The sequence below is a fragment of the Agelaius tricolor genome, unplaced genomic scaffold, assembly GCF_023055355.1.
Source record: "Agelaius tricolor isolate 1412-34295 unplaced genomic scaffold, bAgeTri1.0.p SCAF_6, whole genome shotgun sequence".
NCBI classification, from domain to species: domain Eukaryota; kingdom Metazoa; phylum Chordata; class Aves; order Passeriformes; family Icteridae; genus Agelaius; species Agelaius tricolor.
Window position 1 is genome coordinate 52,742,719 of NW_027269266.1, and position 16,834 is coordinate 52,759,552.

General features: G+C 38.2%; 1 protein-coding gene across 2 annotated transcripts in view; it reads left to right on the top strand.

The window, feature by feature from the left end:
- Positions 1 to 16,834, top strand: part of VPS41 (VPS41 subunit of HOPS complex) — a 114,783-nt gene that overhangs the window by 72,385 nt on the left and 25,564 nt on the right. For both annotated transcript variants that reach the window (XM_071429816.1, XM_071429818.1), the window contains 6 exons: positions 1,429 to 1,526; positions 3,900 to 4,029; positions 5,720 to 5,835; positions 7,629 to 7,685; positions 9,889 to 9,950; positions 10,831 to 10,912. In XM_071429816.1, the coding sequence (XP_071285917.1) occupies positions 1,429 to 1,526; positions 3,900 to 4,029; positions 5,720 to 5,835; positions 7,629 to 7,685; positions 9,889 to 9,950; positions 10,831 to 10,912 (545 nt within the window). The remainder of the gene's footprint in view (positions 1 to 1,428; positions 1,527 to 3,899; positions 4,030 to 5,719; positions 5,836 to 7,628; positions 7,686 to 9,888; positions 9,951 to 10,830; positions 10,913 to 16,834) is intronic.

Below are 16,834 nucleotides of genomic sequence, written 5' to 3' on the forward strand. Positions count from 1 at the left end.
AGTTCCTTTGATAGTATTCTGGATTTCACTTTGTTTTTTCTTTTCCATGTTTTTCCTCCTGCCTTCCATATTCTTTTAAAATGCTAAATACTAAATTTTAAACTAAGAATAAGGTATGTAGTTGGTTTTGAACTGATTTGTTTTAAATCATCACTGAGAGCAACATGTGACATAGGCAAAGTAATCTCATCAGTCTTGTAGGCTAGAACAAGATAATTATGTACATGGTTACACATGTGAACCTCTTCTCTGTGAATGGATTGAGTGCCCTACGCTTGTGCTATAGTGTGGTCCTTCAGTGATGCCAAAGTGTCAGCAGTCATTAAAAGAAAAACAGTGCTTGGTTATTCCTAGAGAGACAGGTGTTAAATATATACTCTGTTTCACTGTATTTTTTCTCCTTTTGTGGGAGGACAATTATTTCTCCTGTTCCTTCTTATTATCTTAGCTAAAGAAAATCAGCTTTATTTCTAATGTCATTATGCTGTATTTTCTGTTTGCCTTGCTAGAAAATTTTAGTAAAATTATATATATATATATATATATATATATATATATATATATATTATTACTTATGCTTAGATTCCCCTAAAACCATGTTTTGGGAGAAATTAATGAAGTATCTGATGGTTTTTTTTAAAGCTTATAGTTACAAGGCTTGCTAATATAAGCACTTGGATGATTCTTGTTTTTGTCCCCATGAGAGAGGAGTTCACAAAAAGTGGTGCATCATAAATCCAGCAGAATAAAAACAAAGAGCTGTTTGTGGCAGAGGTCTCATTTATTAAGTCTTTTTGTAAATACAGTTCAGCACTCTCTTTATCTTTCTTGAAATAATCTCATGTAACTATCTCGATTTCAAGACCAATTTCAGAAAATTATGTTTTCAGTTTTATGAACAAGAAAAGGTACTATGAACTGTTGTTTTCTTTGTAATGATTGTATCTGTAAGTTATTCTGTGATGTTTAAAGTGATGATAAATAAATAACGATCTTTGTGTTTTCCTGTATACTAATAAATGTAGCAGGTGCAATTCTCTTTTGGCCACCTGAACATGCTGTGGATATGCAAACCAATAAAGTTGTACTACTTACTGCTTATTTTATTGAGTTCGATTTTTGTTTTGCTTCCTTTTTCAATGTGATTACTGAAAATCAGACTGCACCTTCATTTCAGATGTTTCATCTCTAACAACCTGGAGCACAAACATTTCCTTTTGCAAACTTTAATGTAATTTAATCTGTTCAATGTAGATCTTCATCTGATCCAACTGGGAAATCTCTGGGTTTGTTACATGTGTTGAGTCTTCAGTTCTCTAAAGTGGTGCTGTATGCTGTTGATTGTCTCTGAAAATCAGCGAGTTTTTCTTAGGTAGTAGTTCATACACTTTAATGGTTTTGAGTCTGTTTTTCTTTCCTGTATTTCAGTTTTCCAATTTGACACCGAATTCTACGTCAGTGGACTTGCACCTCTCTGTGACCAGCTTGTTATACTTTCATATGTAAAGGAGATCTCCGAAAAAACGGTAGTTTTTTTTATCTGTTTCTTCACAACATTAATTTGGCCTGTGAGTTGGGCCTTAAACTTGTCATACAAATATGATTATCTGAGGAAAAAATTGTAGTCTGCTGGTAGTGAACAGTGAAAAGTCTCTGATCCATAAAACAAGGTCAGTGGAGGTGATGTTGAAGACTAATGTGCTTACCTCTCAGAAATCATGTTTAGTTCCTTTTTTTCTTGCAGAATGCAGAGAAGGTCTCTAGGTAGTCCTTCTTGCTCTTTTTTTCCTTCCTTTGTTCCCCCCCGCCACTCCTTTTTCTCTCCTTTTCTCTCTTCCTGATGTTTCTGCACCAGAAGAAATAAAGAATCTTGTTTGGCCGTAAGAGGAACTTGCTGACACTGTATCTCAAAAGAAATGAGAGTAGGGAAGTTGATCAACTCAAGCATATGAGTGACTGTGGAGTGGAATGAATGATTGTGAGTGAGTGGCATCTTTGTCTCCTGTTCTTCTAAGATCTTTAGTTGTGTACACCCAGATCCATGTGTGGAGAGGTAGAATTTAGAATTCTTGTCAGCCATTTTGACTGTGCATGGACAAGTGGCATGTCTTTCTCCGACACTGATTTCGTATTGCCAAATAAAAGGCAAGGCAGTGGAGGAAATCCTTGAAGCTGCAGTGTGAGAATGGCAGATGCTCTTGATCATCTCTTTGATAAGCATGTCTGCGTTAGACAACCATCACCATAGTAACCTTAAGAAACTGGGTGCACAAGTTGCTAGGCAATGAAATGCTGTAGGTTCAAACAAATGCACAAGCCTTCTGAAATCAGTGGGGTTAGCTTCTAGTTCTACTTCAGGATGTCAGATTATTATTTCTTTATTTATATTAAGGAGAAAAATAATGTCACAGCAATGTTTCCCAAAAGAGACAGCACAGTATGGAAGAGTCGGTGAAGGACAAGAAAGCAGACAAATGGGATAAGGAGGGGGAGGAAGAGGTGGTTGAAATGCTAGGGAGCAAGGAAATTGGGACACCACTGTTAATGAAAAAGTAGTACAGGAAAGGAGCTAGTGTAAACAAGGTAGTGGCTGCTGAAGGTTAAAGTAATTTTAATTGCGTTAGGAAAGAAAGATGAAAAGGGAATTTCAGGTGATATAATGGTAATTGAACATAGAAAAAAGTTTTTCTCCTGTATTTGCTTTTAATTAGCCCTTTAAACAAACTCCAAATGCTGGACTTCACTAACTTCTCTGTTCTCTGTGTAGCTGTAGGAGGAACAGAAGTACAATTGTCCCTGATGGTGCATCTGTGTCCTGTTGTGATGGGAACTCCTTTGTTAGTGTCTTGGTTCACTTGTCTTGTTAGTGTGGAGCCCAAACTGCCTGAGCTTGCAGCAGAATTGCTACTCAGTACAAAAGTGTCCTTTAGTTGCAAGGAACACTTGTCTTCCTACACTTGATTTCACAGCTTGCAAATGACAGCTTGTTACTTATTACAAATTAGATCACAATTGAACTTGCTTTGAAAGTTTTTTTGGTTTGGGTATTTTTTTCCTGAAACAGTTAAATTGAGATAAGACCCAAGTGGTGCTACTTCCAAATGAGTAAGTTAGAGCTGTTAATACCCACTTTCTATATGTTCTTGGTCTTTTATTCTATATTTTGCTATAATTCACAGCCTGAAGTAGAAAATATAGGATTGTCTTGGACCTTGACTTAATTAAAAATGCAGCTAGTTGAAGACAGCAGTTTCACTTGAACAGGGGGTGAAAATCCATTATGTCATCTTACCATAACCTCCTACCTTGCACTTGAAAGTTCATTTTACTCTAAGTTCATCAGAACAGCAAAGTTTTTGTATTATTCTCAGATTAATTTTTCCCTGCTGCTGCTGGCTGCCTCAAATCAAATACCAGCTTAAAAAAAAAAAAATTAATACCAGAATACCAGGCTCATAGAGCTCTGTCCTTCAGGGCATGAGCCCAGCTGGTTATGTGCTCTAAATTGTTCTGTTGCTTGTTGAATGAAGCAGTTAATAGTCATCTGTGATAGCCCAGAAAACTTCTGTGTCCATGAGCAGAGAAGTAGTGAGAAAACTCGGGGTAGGATTGGACCTATGTCTATCTATACCTCCTCCTCCAGACTGATCTCTTTCAAGGAAAGCAATCAAAGAGTAACTTGGGTAACTTGGAGTAACTTTCCTCTGAGTTCCAGATGCAATTACTCTGTGGAGCACAACTTCGCAACTTATATCATTTGCAGCTGAGTAGCCAGTGCAAAGTACTGCACGTCTGTGAATGTTTGCAGCTGTTCAATTTCAGCCTTGTTTCTAGATGACCACCAGTTGGTATTGCTAAGCTAAATCATGTAGGAAATGACTAAGGTGTCATTTTTCTAGGAAGTGGAGTGTTGTGCAAGGCCTAGACTTGATATTGTACAACCCCTGCCTGAGTCCTGTGAAGAGATCTCTTCTGATGCACTAACAGTACGAGGATTTCAGGAAAATGAATGTCGTGATTATCATTTAGGTAGGTATTCTCAATATTGTTTTGTTTTGTTTTCAGACCTGCTTAAAAAAAGATTTGGGTGTACTTAGCCTCCTTTTTTATTTTTATGTCATTTTTTTGTCATCTCCTTGAACAGCTGTAACACTTATGACACTGAAGTGTAGAGTGGAAATCCACAAGAACCAGTCATATGAAAGAAAATAAATGTGTGTATTTAAACATCATGATTTTAATGCCATCTATTAGGTCAGACATACTGGAGAAGGCAGAAGTATATACCTCATGTAATGTCCAGTATTGTCGAAGGCAGTATCTTTGAAGGAGATTTATTCAACATATGATCCATAGGAGCTCTTTTTGCACAAAGGGCTTCAGGAATAATAAAATGAGTGGCACAATGTCTGGAAAAGCTGCTCTAGAGGGAAAGATTGAATAAGTATCGTTTCAACAGTAAGATGTACATGGGTCAACTTAAAGGGGGCCCACTGATATTTAGCTTCTCTGTACTGACAAAGCTGCCAGTTGTATTACAGACCTCAAATGGTAAAATGGAATTAATAGGAACTGGATTTTGGCGAGCTCCATCTACAAGACAGGTTTCATTATGTAACAGGAAGGGACATTAAGCCCTGGCACAATATATGCTGTCTTTTAAAGATGGGGTAGTTTTCTGATCTATATGTTGTAGCTCAGAAAAATGCATGGCAAAGCTGATGCAGAATTCCTTGGTGAAGATTATGTGGCCTGTCTTATGGAGAAGCGTTTCTTCTGGCTTTTAAAATCCATTAATCTGAATTTTAAGTATCTCCTCTGCCAGCATGCTTCACATCATAGGCTTGGCAAACCTCTTTGTGTACATCTATGCCCTTAAGCCACTAGAAATATACTATATCTCCTCCTGACCTCAAAAACATCAATGCTGCTATGAGTAGAATTGGGGGTTTTTTATACATCTTCCAATGCAGAACATTGATGTCCACAGCTGTACTTTTATGCTTTACGAATATTCTTGTTTACCTGAAAAGTCTAAATGTTATGTATGTTTTAAGACAAGTATCATTTGTGAATTGCTTATCACTTCAGGATTGTATTTGGATGTGTTTATAGAAACTGATCTGGACAGTGAGTGGTTTTCTGTACCTACAAAGTATTCATGTTTCTTCATGGCTCTGTCCAAATGATAACTATTTAGAACAGTCATCTTTTGCATTTGATTTGACCTTTTAGTACTTTTTCTTTCAGCTTACTCAAAAATTAAGGCTTATGGTGTAAGAAAATGCATTATACATATAGCCTTAACTTGCAGCATTGTAAATGCATTGCTGTAATGATGTACTGTGTCCCCAGGGGTTATGGCATCTATCATTTATGCTTTTGATGGCCTTGACCTTGATGGGAAGGATAAGTTTATTGCAGGCTGTGTAGTGTAATAGTCCTCTAAGAGTATAATAATGGGTTCTAAACCATCATAAAGTTTGCACATAGTGGATGAATCAGAATTTGCAATAAGTTTTAGTGGTTTTTTAAAATATATTTAGCCATTTAAACCAGTTTTAATTTATTGGAGAATACAGCATCCAAACTAGTGTGTCCTGCAGAAGTAGCCTTGCTGTCTTCCTCTTTGTAAATTCCTCTCAAGGGTATGCTAAAAAGCAGAACTTTACTTAAAGAAAATATAGTAAAAATATTAAAACTGTGTATGCATTTGCAGAGTATTCGGAAGGTGAATCGCTTTTTTATATCATCAGCCCAAGAGATGTGGTTGTGGCCAAAGAGCGGGACCAAGATGATCACATTGACTGGCTTCTTGAAAAGAAGAAATACGAAGTAATTTTTACATCATTCTTTCCTTCAGACTTTCCTTGTTTGGAAATTGGAGTAGGATGATGGAATTTGCTAGGTCATTTGGATTGGACATTTCTGTTCCTACAGCCATTGAGTAAATGCTTGTAAAGGATGGGACTTAACTATTCATTACTCCATCTCTTACAGAGTTAGTCTCACTACTGAAACAACTAATCAAAATTTCACTCAAGTGAGGTGGTTGAATTAGATGCCGAAAATACTGCTATCATCATCAGTTATGAAATGTATTAGCTGACACTGAAAATTATTAAAGCTGGGTTTTTGTCACAGACATCTTTCATGAAAAATCTTTTCTTAGGATTTTTCCTTGTGAGAAGCTGCAGTTTCAAGAACCAAAGTAAACAATGGTTATCTGCTGCTGTGGAATGCAACAAGTAGACCCGTATTGGTCTCCTGTGGGTGTTTAGATTTCTTGACCACTCATGGCAGAGCTAGCTCTTGCTCTGAGACACAGATCCTTGTTATTCATTCTTTTCTATTCTTAGCTTAGCTTAGCTAACATCTGAAGAAACCTTTTCCTTTCTATTGCTTTTTAGTATAATCTAATGTAACATATATCATAAAATAATAAATCAAGCCTTCTGATCATAGAGTCAACATTCTCGTCTCTTCTTCATCCTGAAAACCCTTGTGACCACAGTCACAGGTTTTGGCTTTAGAATAGCAGAAGAGTTAACTAATGAGCTGTGCTTTTGAAAGTAAAATATTATGGTCTTAAACTGTACCTGCACTTGCTGAAAGTAGTGTTACTCACAATAAAGCTCATCCAATATTAAAAGACAAGGGTATACAGCTCTCACGGAAAAAAAACAGCTCATCATTTGGTTGCGTAAATTCTGATGTTTGAGTATGCATATCTAAACACCTAAAACAATAAGTTCTTTCAAACCATATGAACACACACACAGTGGTCTGAATTCTAATATCCTGTATTTATTGACTTAGAACATTTGTTATGATGCATAAAGTTAACTTGCAAATTCTAATTTATGTTTGTTGTGTGCCCATTAGAAGAAAAAAAATGTGGAAAAGCCATTCAGCATGTATTGCTTTTGCTAATATAATCATGATATTTCTCATGCAGATTTGTTTCATCCTTGTGGATGCTTTTGCATTGGAATAGCAAACTTGTATGATGAGTGTAGTTTTGCAATATATGTAAATCACAGCATTTGGTCCCTGAAGACTCCAGTAATTTGCAAGTGACAGCTGTGTATGTGCCTTTATGAAAGCCATTCAAGTTAGACAGGCCTGTTATGATATATCTTAAAGGTTTCATTTTTATTTGTGTGCCAGATTTTTTTCTATATGTTCGAAAAAAATAGGAGTAGGAGTACAGCAAATGACACTTAAATATAAATTATTCTGACTGAAGAAGACATTTGGGCTGGGGAACTGGCAGGTAGCTTTCCCCATTCACCCCTTTTCCTGTTGATTTTTTTCACAGGTTTTGGTAGTGAAGTGGTCTCTTTTGAAAATGATCAAATGTGATTGCATTGTGTGTTTTGTTGTGATTTGATCTTATTATAATAATGTGGAGTGAACCCAGATGGAAACAAAAGTAGTTTGCTCTTTGCTTGACTGCTTTTGTTTGAGTATGAATTCAAAGCTGCTCATCCAACCATGGCATTAAAAATTCTAGTGCTTCCAACACCCTATTCTGAAAAAGAGTTGATTTATACAGTTCTAGAGCTTTCTGTATTGAAAGTTTGTGAATGTGACTGGTATCTCTGTTTTCTCCTTTTTGAATATAGGAGGCTTTGATGGCAGCTGAGATCAGTCAAAAAACCATAAAAAAGCACAAGATTTTGGTAAGTCTCAAAACTTATATTCAAAATATAATATCTTCTTTATTTTAGAATGCCATAAGATGCAACAAGTATATTCCCTGTTTTTTATAACACCAGGAAATAACTGTTAGGCATACTCCAACTGGCATCCAATTTTTTTGTTTCAGCTGCAGAACAGGAGCATTAGTTCATGAAACATGAAAGAATCTGCATTATATGAAGGTGCTATTGGCATTGAAAGGAAGAGAATTCCATTTCTCTGATTGCTGATGGGGATTTTTGTTTGCTTTTACTTTTGTATTAAATTTACTGTTGTTTGAAGTAACAGTATTTCACTATTAGAGACTGCAGGCAGGAGTGACAAATTTCTCCTTAACTTATACCTCGTAAATGTGACAGGATTTTGTAAAAAGTTTAAGAGATGCTCCTTTTCTCACACACAGTTATTTCCTATGTTTATAGTCCCTTTCACAGAACAACAAAGGGTATCAATGTTTAAAACAAAAGGGGAAATGGTGTAATAGACACAAAAGTGTCACTAATTTTATCTTTTATTTGTTTGCTTTTGTTTAAATTCACTAATACTGATGCTGCTTTAAATTGAAATCTGTACAAAGTGTTCAAGATGTGCTTAATTTTTTGGCCAGATTACTGGTGTTATCAGTAATATATATCAGTATGTCTTTAAAAGTTTTACTCTTGTGTAGTCCAGAAGTTGAATCAAGATTTAAATGGCATGCCATTACCTATCACAGAGTTTGCGTTTAACAAAACTACTCTGTCGCCCTTGCAAAAGATGTAGAGTTAAAGGGGATCCTGGCAATGCATTAGGAGGAAAAAAAGAAAGCCAAACAGGCAAACACCAAACTAAAAAAAGAAATCCCACAGCTTTTCTTTTGCTTTGCAGAAATTTGATCTGCAATAAATGATTAAATACAATGAAATACAAGCAGTTTTTGAGATTTTGGTCTTTAAAGCAAAAGCCAACAGAATGTGTTGAGGAAACAAAATGTTGACATCAAGCCCTAAGTGAAGGATTAGTGGTACACTGATTTTAAACAACTCATGCTCTCACTGCCTAGTGACACCACATTCAGAATGCCTGACAAGTCTGGTAGCCTTGGGGATTTTTTAGATGGAAGTAATTATCACTGCTTCTCTGCACCTCTTGAGCAGAGCACAGAGATCATAAAACAACCAGATCTACATCTCTTTCCTTAACCGTCTTCGCTGTTCACTGAGAAGCTGGTCCACAGGAGAATGACAATTTCTGTCTGTCTCTTTCTTGAGAATGGTGAAGTTGAAAATATGAAGGTGGTTCCTATAGCATAATGAAATCCTAAAATCTTGTGTATGTGCATTTTTTTCTAACTTTGTAGCAGATTGACCAGTTGAAGTTGTTGCATATCCCTATTCATATTCTGCTATGGTCAATTCTTTCCTTGATATGGATCAAAGAAATGCCATGCCTCAGAAGATGCAAATGTTTAATTTTTTTAAGAAACAAGAACTTTTTTTTCATTGTACAGCTTGGTTTTTTTCTTTTCTCCTCTTTTTTTTTTTTCTAGAAACAATGTGCTTTTTTTAGTGATGTGATTCTTAAGTTATGCAATGAGTACACTGGGTTATGTCAAAATGGATATGAGTGTTGAGATTACATTAGGAGGCTCATGCCAAAATTTTAATATATATTAAATGCATATCAGAAACATTTTACAACTGACCTGTGTGATGAACTTTGAGAAAGAAAATTTGGTATGTAATAACTAATAATCTTGTTAAGTTCTCAGTAATTCCTGCACTTTATTGAGCAGCATTAGGATTTATATTCTCAACCAACTTTTTGCTCTCCTCTGCAAATTGTTTTGGCAAAGAGTATGTCTTATACAATGACTGGTGGTTTTCTTTTTGAATTAATTCAAGCACAGCAAGATCAGCTATGTGTTTCAAACAATCGTTAATAATTAGAGATGGTAGTCTTCTCAGCATCAGTGAGGTTATGAGAATTATTTAAAAGAGCACCTTTAGTTGAAACTGTGAGCAGTCTATGCAAGTATTTTGTATTGACTGTTCTGTGGGCCCTACTTGTAAAGGAGAATCAAGGGATGCACTTAGAGCCTTGAATTTCCAGTTGTATGCACTACTGTTACAGTAGTTCTGTACAGTAGTCAGGTAGTTCACTTCCAAACTTTTATAGCTAATTCTCTGTTTTCATTCACTCTAGGATATTGGCTTAGCCTATATAAATCACCTGATGGAGAAAGGAGAGTACGACCTGGCTGCTCGGTAACCTAGTATTAAAGATCTTCTTTTCTGGCTGAAGTGTATCTATGTAGGGAAAAGCAAAACCAAATTTTTGATTCTGAAGTATTTGCGGATGTTGATTTTCTGTGTGTTCTGGAATTTCTGACGTTTCAAAACATAGAGGTGTATTGCAGTGCCATATATTTTTTTGCTTGTAATTACCTAAAAGTTGCTGTAAATTTTAACTGGAATTGAGGCATATATTTTTGAAAGAAAGCCGTGATTTTTCAATGTCACACTAGATTTTCAAAACTAAGGTTTTCTTTGGATTTTGATAAACTCAGTTTATTAGTGTGTCATTGCACATAAGAGCATCAGAAAATAATTTGATTTTGTGTAGGTATAAACAAAAATGTCAAATATGGGAATCTAAAGTAAGGATCAGAAATTACCCAAGGTTTTTGTTTTCATGTACATGTAAGCATAAGTATATCTTTTTAAGTGTTAGTTTTTCTCAGGTGAGATTTAAAGACTTTATTTTAAAATTTAATTTAATTTAATTTAATTTAAAGAGATTAAAGACTCATAAAGCTGACCAAGACGGTGGCATGTCTGTGTATGGTGCGTGGATTTCCACTAGATGATGTTTAAGCTCCCTTCCAATCCAAACCATGCCATGATTCCATGAAAGCTGATATGGCCGTCATGGGTGAATGCATAATAAGCAGTTAATCCTCTTGGATGCAACAAAATTTTAAGGTTTGAAAGGAGGAGAGCCTGGCATACTGTACTTATAGTGGTGGTTGCCAAAATAAGTCACTTTAACAAGTGTCATGATAGGCAGAAGAAAGGAATTTTCTGTTCACATTTGTATTACTTTCTGTACCTACTTTTGTTCTCATCTCTTTCATTTTTCTTGCAGAAAGTGCCAGAAAATCCTTGGCAAAAACACAGAACTCTGGGAATTTGAAGTTTACAAGTTTAAAGAAATAGGTCAGCTTAAAGTAAGTTAATTTCTATGTCTGCACTCAAGTAATTTATATGTTGTACTTACTGTTTGTATTGACCAAGTATCTAAAGCATCACATTTAATGGCCCTGTTCTGGTATTGCTGCCCCAGATCTCTGTTTGTTTCTAGACAGCTGTCTTTCCGATTGATGTGTAAATTACTAAAACAAGATTGGAGGCATAGTGCTAGGTATTTTACTTGTTGGCAGTCTCCAACGTGAAAGACCCACCCCCAAAGCTTTTACTTGCTAAGATGCTCACAGTTAAATACATCTTTCCCATTTACCTTTCATTCATTTCCAGTATGTCATAAAAATACTACCCCAGATATTAAGGAAAATAGACTCTGTGGGTGCCAGTCATTCTGGCAAATCCAGGTCCGTTGCAACAGTTACACAGCTTTAAGTTTTAAAGAATTGCAAAGGAGCAGTGAAGACCTATGCTGTGTGCTAGAAATGGTGGTGAGAAAGAGGAGCAGTCTGCGCTGCCTGGTGTTTTCCCTAGTCACAAGCCAGCTACTACAACAGTACACATTTAATGTGAGAGTCTCAGTTAATAAATTGCACAGGACATAAAACCTAGTACTATCACTGCTAAACCAATTGAAAACTTTATGCACGCTCCCTTTGGTAACATGTGTACATTTACTTCTGAATTTTATGTCTTCCTATTCAAACTCAATGAGCCAAAAAGGACATACTATTAAGATCTCACAGCATGCAGTCCCTTGCTGGTTTTGAGCTATTTAATTCTGTTCAAAAACCAAAAGTGTTTCAGCATTACAAATTTCAGAAATGTCTAACTTCAGTTTCAGGGCCACTCCAGTGCAAAAACAGCCTTGCCTTTAGTATCACTTCTTTGTGGTTTGGTGCACTCTTTACTACTTGGAAGATGAAATCCTATGTTTCTGTTCCTTTACTTCAGTCCAGTAAAGGACTTGAATGCAGGTACAGGTGAATTTTTGATACACTGCTTCTTCTTTTGGGTTCATTTTGGTTTTTAGCTGCAAATGTCTGGAAAGGATGTTTGTCTTGTCTCCACTTACATCATCCAAGCAGACTGTAAAACAGAAAAATATTTGCAGGTTTGTTGCAAAAACATCTCACCTCAATTACTGCCTTTCTAAACAATTGGCTGTTTTCAGCCTTTAAAATTTCTCTTATCTTCTTAGAGCCTAGGCCCAGGATCTCTCAGAAATACACGAGATGCAGTCCATCACATTATTCAGCTTCAAGTTGCAGTTCTACAAAATGCCTGCCTTATTTCACTATTTCAGTTGCATATAACTTGTCCTAGATTTCTAAAGATGTCTGAGTATCATAAAGGATGCACTAAATTAGACCGGATCTGAATGAAGGCGTCCTTGTAATGCTTGGGATCACTTGTGTGGAATTTTTTACCTACATAACTAGCAGATATTAAACACCATATTGTAACTGGCCTATAATGGCTTTCAGCCCTGATGAGGAGACTATTGAGATGTGGAAACAGAGTTTATTTCAAAACAGAATTGTCTTGGAAGAATTTGCACTGCTTATAAGTTGTTGCCTGAAATCTGATGTTTCAAATCTAGCATGATTTGCCAATAACTAAGGTGACAGTAAACTAAAGGCTTGAAATTTCCTTCCTGTGCAGAGGAACTAGTGATACCCCAGTGTCAAATTCCATAGGGTGAGTGTTGTTGTTTGTGTGTGATTTTAGGGGGTTTTTGAATGTTCTGTATTAAGCAGTCCTGTTTGGCTGCCAAAGGTTGCATTTTGATATCTTGATATCTCTCATCTTCAGTGAATGTCCTCTATGAAACCTAGTTGTGTCCGTTTCAAGATTCTAGAGCCTTGCAGTGATCTGTTCCTCTACTGCTCCAGCAGTGGTGGCTTGAGGGAGTTACGTGCTTTGCCTTTTGCTCAACCTGGAAATGAAACTCAACATAATTTTAGTAAGGAGGTAATATAAAAGAGAATCTTTATTTGAAGGCCTTCAGGAGCAGTTGTGGTAAGGTGTCCACAAAAGCCCACCCCTACAGGGATGAGTACACATTTGAAGGTTTTAGGAAATTAGCATAATTGATAAAAAGCACCAGTTAGGAGTGGTGATGCAATTCCCCCCAGGTCAAGCCTCTTCTCTGGAGCCCCCCCTTCAGCACTGTGCTGTGCTCTGTCTATGAAATGTATCTCAAAGAGTTGTTCTCAGCCTTAGTTCCCAGGAAGAACCAAGAGGGCCTTGTACCTCCTGGGGCTTGGAGCTCTGGAATTTGTTTTGTCTTTTTGCTTAAGGAAAGGCCATGGAAAAGTACTGGGAAAACTAGTCACTAATACAATAGGTGACAGAGTTACAAATATACATGTGAAGAATACAGAGAACATATAAAAGTTAAAAAGGCAAAACTCAAATGGCATCACTTGTGCTCAAGTCACTTCAGTATAAAAATCTAATGTCTCAGCTCAAGCAGCTGAGGAAGGTGGATGGATTCAAAGGAAGATTTCAAACTCTGTGTCTGTTGTGGCCTGAGGCATACCCTCCATTCTGTTTGCTGTGACAGCAGTGACTTTCAGCAGTGGTCCAGGATGATCAGCTAGCAGCAGCAGTGCTTTAACCAAAACACTGGATGGAAGACATTTGAAAGACTTCACCAGACTGTAGTGGGCATAGCAGAGAGAAGCACTATCCTAACAGGCTCTTTCATCTCTTAGATAGCCTTTGAGGAATAAATAAGTGATGTTCTGGCTTATTGGTGAGACGGTTTAGACTATCTCATGTACAACCTTAAATGGGTTTTCTTGTATGTACCTCATCCTTACATTTATTGATGAAAAGTCTGAAAGCAGATCTTGAAAAGAAACAAGGGAAGAAAGTACTTCTCTGTATAGTATCCCTTTTTTATTTAAAGTCACTTTACCACATAGTTCAAGAATTGGTACAAAGGCAGTCTGATTGAGAAGCTTTTTTTTCTGACCATGCTCCCTAAGTGCAGCTTAAAAATAAAATAGGAAGAGTTTGTAACCTCCATCATGGGTCACCTTTGTGTCAAGGCTTAAAAATAACTTGTATGCTTCTTACATGCTTCTTGTATGCTTTCCTGAGCATGGTGGTCAAACTGCAGGAGGTGACTGTTTTTTCTTCAAAGCAATGGGACACAGGGCAGGAGACATTTCCTTCACGAAGCAGCCTGGCTCACACACAAGGAAACTACACCTCTCCAGGGCTTGCTGTGTGGCCAAACTACAGCCAAGAGTTGCAACAGTCTGTTGGGGGAGGTTGTTCATTCAGGAGGTAGCAGGAAGGTGTTGTTCTTCTATTATTTCTAGAGTCCCATATTGTTGTTATTAGATTTCCAAAGTCCATACCTCTCTGATGTATTCTCATGGCTGCAGATCTTCGCTGCACGGACTCTTTCTTCTGCACGCTGTTCTCTCTCAGGCCAGGGCTCCTCCAAGGCTCTCCCCAGCTGGCTTACCCGCCCCCTTTTATCCCAGTCATCTTCATCAGTTACAGCTGCAGCCCAATTAAGGACATCGCAGCTGCAGCCCATTGAGGGCAACTGGGACCTCTGGGGCAAAGCCTCTATACGCATATTCAAATACATTTCCTCTACTATATTTCCCCCTTTGCTTTTACTTAAGTTAACAGTTATACAGATGTTAAATTACAATACTTACATTTCTCATGACTCACAGGTCATGCACAACACCCACATTCTCCCATGACTCACAGGTCATGCACAACCCACATAGCTCCTTGCTCAAAGGCCATACTCTTTCACAGCTCCCTGACCCAAAGGCTATGTTCCGTCGCAGCTCTTGGCCACCACAGCTCTCGGCTGTCTTATCTTCTGCTAGCAAACAACACAGCTCTTGGCTGTTCTGTTGCAGCTCTTGGCCACCACAGCTCTCAGCTGTCTTAGGTTCTGCTAACTATCACGTCGGGGTCACCCCTTGTTGTTCTTCTATTATTTCTAGAGTCCCATATTGTTGTTATTAGATTTCCAAAGTCCATACCTCTCTGATGTATTCTCATGGCTGCAGATCTTCGCTGCACAGACTCCTTCTTCTGCCCACTGTTCTCTCTCAGGCCAGGGCTCCTCCAAGGCTCTCCCCAACTGGCTTACCCACCCCCTTTTATCCCAGTCATCTTCATCGGTTACAGCTGCAGCCCAATTAAGGACATCGCAGCTGCAGCCCATCGAGGGCAACTGGGACCTCTGGGGCAAAGCCTCTATACACATATTCAAATACAATTCCTCTACTATAGGAAGGTAGAAAGTGGGAGTGAAAACAGCCATTGGAGATTGTCTTCTGCCTTTGAGTATCCAGTTAATGTCTAGCTTGCTTTCTCTATGGTCAAAAGAGACTTTTTATGAAGGGGTCAGGAATATACCCCAGAGCGGCCATCAAGACTGTACCCTGAGTTAACTGATAAATCCTGTGACAGCTGGTGGGAGCTGAGGTTGGCAGCACTACAATTCAAAAACTGGCCATGTCCAGACAGCACAGGGAGAGGAGAGGTCTAAAATGTAGTAAGATGTTTTTTCTCCTGCTTTGTTCAAACAACTTCAGTAACAAAATGCTATTGTACCATGTGCCAATAGCGGGCAACAGGCAACATCTCTGAGTGTTTGGAGGAATTTCACTGGTGTTGGTCCCTCAGCTACAAACCCTAAGTCCCCAGACAGCTAGTAGCAGTGGGATTTATTTTGGCAGATGGAAATAATCTTGGCCTCTAGTTGCATGGAACAGTAGTGCTAATTAGATGCTGTGCTGAAATTCCAGGGTATGAGCTAATTTATTTTGGCAGGTTCTCATCTCTTGCTTGCTGGAATGCAATTCCTTAACACCTTCTATACAGTAACAGATCACATGCCTTCATCCTTTTCATGGAGAGATATATTTTCAAATTAATTTTCAATTGGGTATGTAAAAATAGCCCTTCATAGAATGTGGTGACCCCAACACAAGTCATAATTCAAAATTACACATATATTGTGTTTGCATGATCAGGTTCTGGTAGTGGGAGTGCTACAGTAGTGGCTTCTGTGAGAGGCTGGCAGAAGCTTCCCCCATGTCCATCAGAGCCAATGCCAGCCAGCTCCAGGATGGACCTACTGCTGGCTGAGATCAAGCCAATCAGGAATGATAGGAACACCTCTGGGATAACAGATATAAAAACAAAGAAAAAAAGTTATTGCACAGTTGTAACTGTGACCAGAGAAGAACTGAGTTGGTAATATGAGATACAAATACAACTTTGCACAGTTGTAAATACAATATTGCACAGTTGTAACTGTGACCAGAGAAGAACTGAGTTGGTAATATGAGATACAAATACAACTTTGCAGACACTAAGGTCAGGGAAGAAGGAGGATGAGGTGGTGATCCAGGCACCAGAGCTGAGATTCCTCTGCAGGCCATGGTGAAGACCATGAAGCAGCTGTGTCCCTGCAGCCCATGGAGGACAAAGGGGATGCAGAGATCCACCTGCAGCCTGTGTAGGAGCCCATGCTGCAGCGGACTGCGCCTGAAGGACTGCATCCAATGGAAGAGTGGCCCAGATTGCAGCAGTTCATGGGGAACTGTTGCTCATGGGATGGATTCATGTTAAAGAAGTTTGTGGAGAGCTGTCTCCTGTGGGAGGGACCCCACACTGGAGAAGGGGAGACTCCTCTACCTGAGCAGCGAGAGGAGCAATGTGTGATGAGCTGACAATCATTCCCTGTCAATCAATACCCATTCTCTGTCTTGCTGTGTTTCTGGAGTGAAGGAGGTAGAGCCCGGGAAGGAGGAATGGATGAGGGAAGGTGTTTTTGAGATTATTTCGCTTCTTATTATCCTGCTCTGGTTTGGTTATTAAAAAATTCAATTACTGTCCAAAATGTGAGTCTGTTTTGCTATGATGGTATTTGGTGAGTGATCCCTGGATCTTAT